Genomic DNA, 9615 nt, shown 5'->3' on the forward strand with positions numbered 1-9615 from the left:
TTATTTGAATGAAATGTATGGATTTATTGAACGGGCCTATATTTATTAAATATGAATTCCTTTACATTTCCATGTTCCATATTTAATTAATTAAATGCTATTGTTTCCACTTTGATATTGATAGGTTGTAGGATAGTACCTCTCCAGCGGTGGACATGAGTGAGGAAACAGCCTTGCGCACACTGGAACGAACCATTCCCGTCTCAGAGAGAGAGAGAGAGAGGAGAGAGAAAGAAGCGAGAGGGGGAGGAGTGAGGGTAGAACCGGGTTCGCTGTGAGCCATGTTGGATGTGAATGAGAGATGCTGCGCGCGTGCCGCTGCTAGCCGGAGCTCTACCAAACACCGAGAGTAGATGCGAGCTTCCCGGGATCACCGAGCGACCGGGGAGCACGGCGGAAGGTGTCGGGCGGTGGGGGTTGAGCTGGCCACTTAGCCGGCGTTTGGAGAGAGAAAGAGAGACACTTGGGTTCAGAGAGAGGGGAGAAAGGGGGGGGGGAGAGAAAGGATTTCACCAGACTAATGGCTGCACTGCTACTGGATTTGGGCTCGCTTTCGCCGCTGTTGTTTCTCCTTCTCCTCAGCTCTTTGTTCACCGTTATCCCGGGGAGTGCAGCGGGGCCGTTCTGTCGCTCATTGTGCACCCACCCAGCCCCCGGAGACGCTATTTCGCCGCTGTTGTTTCTCCTTCTCCTCAGCTCTTTGTTCACTGTTATCCCGGGGAGTGCAGCAGGGCCGTTCTGCCGCTCCCTGTGCACCCACCCAGCCCCCGGAGACGCTCAAATCGCCAGCTTGCCCGACGGAACGGTAACGGGGGCTTTGGCTGGGGGCGATTGGAAGATCCACCCTGCACGGACGCTACGGTCGCGTGGATGGGAATCGCAATGCTTACGGTCCTGTGCAGAGGGAACCCCCTCAGCTCCGTTGAGTCCGGATTACCGGAATTCTAGTGCATGGATATCAGAACCGGCGGCGCACACCGGACGCAGTCATCACCAGCCTGTTTGGAGTAACGGTGGCAGTGGAGAGAAGGGCGTTGTTTCTCGTGTTCTCTCCTCTCCGGTTCAGGATGGCAAAAAGAGGACTATACAAAGGACTAGAACGCACTCGCGGCCACAGACGCGCCTCGACACGGACAGGGTCATTGCACAAAGCGTGCTGGATAGCTGTAGAACCGTGGATAGTCAATCCAGGCCCAACCTCTGCCCATGTCACCCAAAACGGGAGTATGCCGCTGCCAAGACACCAACTCGGCCGTTATTAAAAGCCTATTCTTATTCTAATTTGGTTTCGGACACCAATAAATTGTGCAAAGCGACAGCGGACCGTCCCCTCTCAGGCCCCCTGAATGTTATCGATCTCACCAGAGAGGACTGGAACGGGTCAGGCATTAGGAATATCCGCGGGTGCTCGGGACCGTGCTCGTGGCAGCTCTCTCTAGGGCTTGGAAGCGAAGCAAGCAGCTGTCTCGAGTCACACCGGATCACAGGTTGTTCTGAAATGCATCCAGACTGGCACAGCAGTAACTGGCACCGGTTCAACATCTCTCTGAGGCGCTACGCTGTTTGTGAAAGGCAGGCAAGAGAAAATACAAACACCACATCTTCAAATAAGAACTCAGAAGTAGAATTTGTGCATGCAAAGTCTGATCGGAATAGTTCACAAAAGTCTTCTAGTGCGCTCAAACGGACTGATGCTCTGGATTTAATACTACAGGCTGCCTGGGTCAGGACTGAGACTCGCTTTGTTGACAGAAAGGCTCATTATAATAGATCAACTGGAATCAGCGCTGCTCAGTTGTATATCGGCGATGTACACAACTCTGACTCATCTGCTACTGGCTCTCCCAGGGGTCATAATGCACCACATATCTACCTCTTAGTCGAGCTTAACTTTCCTAAATGTTTTCGTGACTCACACATTCACACGCGAGAAGATTCAGCACCCGCTCAGTGGACCGCGCCAATCTCCGTGCGTGAGCTCGCACACTCGAATGACTTTACTCAAAGTTTGTTGCTGAGGAATTGGAACAGTAACAATAACAACAACTGCGCCAAGAATCGTAACGATAACCACCAAAACAACAGCAGTCCTGATGATCAAATTGCAAATGAAACCCAAAATGTTCCTGACAGTGAAGAGCGCGACTTTGTTAGAGGGGAAAGCGCACGTTATCCTTGCTCTAGTACGCGTGCAGAGTGTGGCAACTACGACAGCTTAACCGCCGATGGGGGAGCCACGCGGCCGCAATTAAAATCCGGTAAACGGGTGTCATTACAAGCTGAGGGTGTCAGTCAGCAAGAGGAGCAGCTGGAAGCCGCGACTGAGTGCGATAGGAGGGAGGGACAGATAGAGGGCGGGGTGAAAGGGGAGGGAACGGGGGAGGGAGACAGACAGCCTGTAGAGGGAGAAAGGGTGGAAAGCATGGAGTGGGTGATTGCAGAAGACACAAAGGAAGAGGTAGTGTTAGAAGAGACAATTTTACTGAGAGAAAAAGAAAAAGGTCAAGGCAATGGCACCTCTCAGTCAGACAGAAAAAGCAATGAAAACAATGAGGGAATGTGGACTGAACAGAATGAGTTTAAACAGAGTCTAGATGGGGTGGGAAACACACAAACAGCTCTGTACGGTGAAAAACAAAAAGCAAGAGAGAGCGATGAAGTTCAGAGAGGAGAAGAGCAGGAGTACAACGAAGAGCAGACAGGTGTCCCTCCTGTTGGGCGCTCCCGTAGAGCTGCTAATAGGCACCCCCATTTCCCCCAGTATAACTACCAGGTTCAGGTTGCTGAGAACCAGCCTCCTGGTACCTCAGTCATAACTATGACAGCTGAGGACCCTGATGCTGGTGAGGCAGGCAGACTCAGTTACAGCATGGCCCCTTTAATGAACAGCAGGTCCATGGATTACTTCCAAATGGACCCAATTACTGGCCTTCTCACCACCACACACATTCTGGATCGAGAACACATGGACCTGCACTACTTCCGAGTTACTGCCACAGACCATGGCTCACCACGCCTTTCTGGAACAACTATGGTGACCATCACTGTGACTGATCGTAATGATCACTCTCCCGTGTTTGAGCAAACAGAATACCGCGAGACCATTCGAGAGAACGTGGAAGAGGGATATCCTATCCTGCAGCTGCGAGCAACAGATCTTGACTCGACAGCGAATGCTAACATACGCTACAGATTTATTGGAGAAAGTGCGGCTGTTGCACGCACTGCGTTTGAGATCGATCCTCGATCAGGCTTGATCACAACACGAGGTATTGTTGACAGAGAAGCAAATGAACGTTATACATTGTTGGTGGAAGCAAGCGACCAGGGAAGAGAGCCGGGCCCACGGTCGGCTACCGTTAGCGTCCATATCACTGTGTTGGATGAGAATGACAATGTTCCACAGTTCAGTCAAAAGCGGTATGTGGTTGCAGTTAGAGAGGATGTCCGACCACATTCTGAAATCCTCAGAGTCAGCGCCTCGGACCAGGATAAAGATGGGAATGCTGCTGTGCACTACAACATAATCAGCGGGAACAGCCGAGGACAGTTTGCGATTGACAGTGTTACTGGAGAAATCCAGGTGGTAGCACCACTGGACTATGAGACGGAACGGGAGTACATGCTACGGTTGCGGGCTCAGGACAACGGCCGTCCACCTCTCTCCAACAACACTGGAATTGTGAGTGTGCAGGTCACTGATGTCAATGATAATCCACCAATCTTTGTATCCACACCTTTCCAGGCTACAGTGCTGGAGAGCGCTCCTATCGGTCACTCCATTCTTCACATACAAGCTATTGATACAGATAATGGTGACAATGCACGCCTGGAATACCGTTTAACGGGAACCGGCACGGATACACCATTTGTTATCAACGCTGCCACTGGTTGGGTCACAGTGAGCTCAGAACTTGACCGTGAATCAGTAGAGCATTACTTCTTTGGTGTTGAAGCTCGAGATTATGGTGCCCCACCTCTTTCCGCCACAGCTAGTGTTACAATCACAGTTATGGATGTTAATGATAACCGACCAGAGTTTCTACAAAAAGAGTATTACGTCAGACTAAATGAAGATGCAGCTGTTGGAACAAGTGTGGTCAGCATAACCGCAGTTGACCGTGATGTAAATAGCGCCGTCACATATCAGATCACAGGTGGAAACACACGTAATCGCTTTGCCATTAGCACAGCTGGTGGAGCAGGACTTGTCTCCCTAGCACTGCCTTTGGACTACAAACAGGAGCGTCGCTATGTGCTAACAGTCACTGCCTCTGACAGAACTCTCCACGATACCTGTCAGGTGCACATCAACATCACAGATGCCAACACACACCGTCCCGTGTTCCAGAGTGCTCATTATTCAGTAAGTGTGAATGAGGACCGGCCTCCTGGCAGCACAGTGGTGGTCATAAGCGCAACAGATGATGATGTTGGAGAAAACGCCCGCATCACTTACTACCTGGAGGACAATATTCCACAGTTTCGCATCGATCCTGCAAGCGGAGCGATCACACTTCAAGCAGAACTAGACTACGAAGACCAAATGACTTACACGCTTGCCATCACTGCTCGTGACAATGGAATCCCTCAGAAATCTGACACCACTTATGTGGAGGTCAATGTTAATGATGTAAATGACAACGCACCTCAGTTCCTGAGCCCCAGGTATCAGGGTGGAGTCAGTGAGGATGCTCCACCTTTCACTAGTGTGCTACAAATCTCCGCTACTGACCGTGATGCTCATGCCAATGGCCGTGTCCAGTATACGTTCCAGAATGGAGAAGACGGTGATGGTGATTTCACCATAGAACCAACCTCCGGAATAGTCCGGACCGTCAGGAGACTTGATCGTGAAAGTGTTCCCTTCTACGAGCTGACTGCATTTGCTGTGGATCGCGGTGTTCCACCTCAGCGTACACCTGTACACATTCAAGTCAGTGTCATGGATGTCAATGACAATGCTCCAGTGTTTCCTGCTGATGATTTTGAGGTTCTAGTGAAGGAGAACAGTGCCGTTGGGTCCATCGTAGCTCAAATTACAGCGACTGATCCAGATGAGGGCCCAAACGCTCAGATTATGTATCAGATTGTGGAAGGAAATATTCCAGAAATCTTCCAAATGGACATTTTTTCAGGAGAACTCACTTCTTTAATTGACCTTGACTACGAAAAACGGAATGAGTATGTAATTGTTGTCCAGGCCACATCGGCTCCACTAGTCAGTCGTGCCACGGTGCGCATACGACTGGTTGACCAGAATGATAATGGGCCCCAAATGCAAGACTTTCAAATCATCTTTAACAACTTTGTATCCAATCGATCTAACACCTTCCCAAGTGGGGTTATTGGACATGTTCCAGCCCATGACCCAGATGTTTCGGATCGTCTCTACTACACCATAGACCGCGGGAATGAGCTTCACCTGCTGCTGTTGAACCACACGAGCGGGGAGATCCGCCTCAGCCGGAAACTGGACAACAACCGACCACTGGTGGCCCCGATGCTCGTCACCGTCACTGGTAAGGCCAAGGGGGGAGGGAAAGATGTGAGGGAAAGGGGGAGGGAGGAAGAAAAGGAAGAAATGGGGCAAGGGCTATTAAGGTCATAAGGATGAAATCAAATCAGGTCAAATTGGTTTTGCTAACTCTTTTCTGCAGTGCTCTATTATGAATATTGCTGAAGGCAATGTGTCAGTGTAGAGGGTGCATGTTAGAGGAAAAATAGAAAGAATAGAAAATATCTTCAGAGAAAGCTGACCCTTGACTTGCATTTTTCTCTGTAAAGACATTTTGCGATCAATGTAAATTACTTTATGCTGGAATGATTTCTGCTGTCATTAGCAGGTACAGTAACAGGAGTCTCAGTGGTAACTTGAGAGAGTGTAAGTGCTGAGGAGAGCATTGCTTGGCCACAATGGCTGATGTTGTTGATTGCATTGCTGGAAAGTGTAGATAATTGTGGCTTTTGAAAGGTTATAAATTGTGATTTGTTATTTACAGACAAGGTGACTAAAATGGTAAATTTAACATTATGTGTGGGGTTTTGTGGCTGCTTTGTGTTTATTTATCACTTAGAAAAAAAATCCTGCTCGACTTGAACAATACTGCTGATTTAGTTCTGTGTTTTTACCTTATCTGCCAGTTTGTGTGTGTATGTGTATGTAAGGCATATAGGTTGGGGAGTTTGTAAGACTGCAGTGTTAGACAGCTCAGTTACCCTCTGGTAACATTCTCTCTCTCTTCTGAGGAAAGCACACTTCCGTTTCCATCCCCCCTTTACTCTTTATTTCTCATTCGCTCTTTCTCTCACTATTTTCCTTTTACAAAACATATTTTTCTGTTGGGTTAAATCGTCTAAATATGTGTTTCTAAATAAGCTGAGCGGCTTTCTTCTACACTGTACAATTTAATCATTAAGTTTTGATGTCCCGTGGGAAATTTAAGGTAATTTAAGGGAAGGTTAAGTTGAAGGAATTTCCTATTAAATAATTCCTTTGTATTTCGCTTCACCCGGAGAAACAGCAGTTACAGTTTTCTAATGAGCACGGCCCATTCATTGTCTGTAAGATGAAATGACATAGTTTGGAACTCAATGTCGCTTTTTATCTTGTTATTCTCCAAGCAAGGCAGATGTGCTTATATTTATGTGATTAGTTTATTTAGCTATTCCCTCTATGATGTGATGTACAAAATGCACATTTTAGGTGTAGTTAAAATCGTATTGGTCTTAGAAATAATGCATCTATACCAAAATGAAATTGTGTGTACATACTGGTAAATGTAGTTTAATAGAGGATTACAGACAGCCCTCTTATCTTGCATGCTTTCTCTTGCATTCTCTCTCTCTCTCTCTCTCTGTTCTACTTTACTTTGAGTGTAATAGGACGTCCTTAGGGGAAGTCTGGCTTTGGAATCAAACGAAGCACAGTAATCAGCTGTCAAACTAGTGCCCAAGATTTTGTATGTGTGTTTGGGTAATCAGATGGTTTAATGTTCATTCATGCAAGCATCTACTATGTTTATGCCTACATCTGGATTTGTTTGAGCATATATTAAGTTTGTGTGTTTATACACATATGTTTTTGTGCGTATGTGTGTAAGTGTCTGTAGTTGAGTGCCTCTTGGCTGATGGGGGTAGAAATATATTTCCAGGTGACTAATTTCAGCTATGAAGGGCAGATACATCTAAGCATTTCACTCTGTTTTGTGTGCAAAAACACACAAACAGAGGCCCTTGAGACCTGGGGCCTGTTCTTCGTACGTCGCTAACTCAGTTAGCTGGATTTGATTGTTGACGATTTGGCATGATCTTGGATTGTTTGGTTCTTCAAAGCTCATCCATGGACTTGCTGTCATAGCAACAGGTCCATAAACTTAAACCTGCTCGGGAGCAGGCTTATTTCATGTAAACAGGATTAGATTGCATCTTTTATTGATATTTAAAATCTGTCCGCTACCACCGCTACTTTATTACAAGAGTACCCTACTAATTCAGGGACAATAATTTTTTTAATAATAATCATTTAAAAATTAATTTAAAGATAATATAATAATGTTGTGTAGTCTTTAATACTATAGACACAGCCATTTTACTCACTGAAAGATGTATTTGTCATACAATTATTACTTCATTATTGTATTCGAGTCTTACACACATGCTATACAGATAATGTAGAGTCATGCATTAATTTGAGTGGTGACATATATAATGGGAGTGGCTTGATGGAGCGCAGGAGATGCAGATAACATGATCTTGACCCTTAAGAAACTTTAATTAATGCTGTCACGTAACAAATCTGTTCAAATATAAAACGACGTACGAAGAACGGGCCCCTAGGGTCTGTTTTGGTCAGGCTAGATTTGTAATGTCAGTGTTTACAAGCGTGTTAAATGTGTGAGCTGCTGTTGTGGAATTTGTGAGCATGTGCATGTATCAGGTTTGTTGTGTCAGGTAGAGAAACCTGAAAAACCTAGGGACCTCTGAGATCTATTTGTTTATTTCATGTTTTTGTGAGCTGGTAGAAGCTATTTGCATGTTTTCCTGCGACCCCAGCAAGAACTGCTTCAAACACACAGTTTTTTTCCTCTTCTAACAATCCCCTTCTGCAAAACAAGCCTAAAATAAAGTTCACTTTAGAGTGGGTAAGTGAGCTGGATTATAAAAGATTAAAAGGGTCTCAGAGAGGAATAGAAAGAGATACAATGAAGAAAGGATAGGCTTAGGGAATGTGTAGAAAAAGAAGAAAACAGATTGAGAGAGAGATGATAACAAAACACTCAAGTGGAAAAGAGAAATGGAGGGTGGCGAATGACAGGCGAGTGATTGAACAGCAGGAATAGAAAGAGGAAAAAATGTGATGATGTGTTCAAAGTCTTGGCTTTGAATGGCTGAAAAGAAAATTATTTCAGATGAAAGAAATGGAAAATTGCCCTCTTTTAAACGTACCATACAGCTCTTAATATGCTTTTTAGTGATATATATGTATATGTTCTTGTATTTGTGCCTGCACTTAAAAATCATCTTCATAAGTAGTATATTGATCTTGTTTTCCAGTAAAATAATGAAACATCTTTATAAACAAGATAATTATTTAAAATATAAATGTAAAAGAAAATATGTTAGGAATTTTTGTTTTCATTTATTTATTTATTGCTTGTTTTAAGCATATATTTCATACGTGTTGATAGATTTATGCCCAAAACAAGCACAAACAATTTGTCAATGGTATTATAAAATAAGTTTCAGAATTCAGAATATGTTCTCTAAAACAAGCCTTAATATCTTGGTTTATCAAATACATTTAAAGGATATTTTGAAGTAAAATATGAAACCATGCAGTAATATTGTGAAATATGATCTGAGTTTAAAATAATTGTTTTCTATTTTAATGTTTAAATTCTGCATTTATTCCTGTTATGCAAATTAGAATTTTTAGCAGCCATTACTCCAGTCACATCCTTCACAAATCATTTGAATATGCTGATTTGGTGTTCAAGAAACATTGATATGATTTATTATGTTGAAAACAGCTGTGCTCCAAACAGAAATCTTTAGTAACTTTATAAATATCTTTACTGTCGTCCTAATTTTTCGTATTCCACTCCTTCCACTGATTGCTAATGTCAAACATCATAGACACAAATATTAAACAAACAGCAAAGAAACACACACACACACACTGCTGATTTGACTTATCCTCTGTGGGAGCCCGAATGTGTTGAATTAATCAGCATGACTAATAATATTTTCTGCTGTAATCTACATTAATCATTTAAATCAATGTTTTGTTTAGTTTTATTTAGATGTTGAGTAACCATAATGTGTTGCCCCTGCACTAGTTGTGGCTGTTTACAGTAATTAAGATCATTACTTGTCATTTTGCTGTAATTGCTATTATTTGTTAGGCCTCAGTGATTATTGGAATATGACAGAAAATGATATGCAAGATATTGCTGATTTGCTTCCATTGTGTTTTGCACCATGTGTTTTTTAGTTTAATGGCTTTGTGGTGTGTTAGAGAGAAGCAGGGACTGTTTTGGGAGGTCAATAGGGAGCCACTGCCTTATAATCCTGTAATCAAACCAGCTGCCTCCTCGCACCCTTCCCCCACTT

The 9615-nt window shown here is 44.1% G+C and overlaps 1 protein-coding gene across 1 annotated transcript in view; it reads left to right on the plus strand.

Annotated features, from left to right (window-relative positions):
- The first annotated feature begins 251 nt into the window (after positions 1 to 251).
- The window catches only part of celsr3 (cadherin, EGF LAG seven-pass G-type receptor 3), a 42940-nt gene continuing 33576 nt past the window's right edge, over positions 252 to 9615 (plus strand). The window contains exons 1-2 of the mRNA XM_016524267.1: positions 252 to 621; positions 724 to 5522. Of these exons, the coding sequence (XP_016379753.1) occupies positions 521 to 621; positions 724 to 5522 (4900 nt within the window). The 5' untranslated portion in view covers positions 252 to 520. The remainder of the gene's footprint in view (positions 622 to 723; positions 5523 to 9615) is intronic.

This window comes from Sinocyclocheilus rhinocerous, unplaced genomic scaffold, assembly GCF_001515625.1.
Source record: "Sinocyclocheilus rhinocerous isolate Xijiao unplaced genomic scaffold, SAMN03320098_v1.1 scaffold2645, whole genome shotgun sequence".
NCBI classification, from domain to species: Eukaryota; Metazoa; Chordata; class Actinopteri; order Cypriniformes; family Cyprinidae; genus Sinocyclocheilus; species Sinocyclocheilus rhinocerous.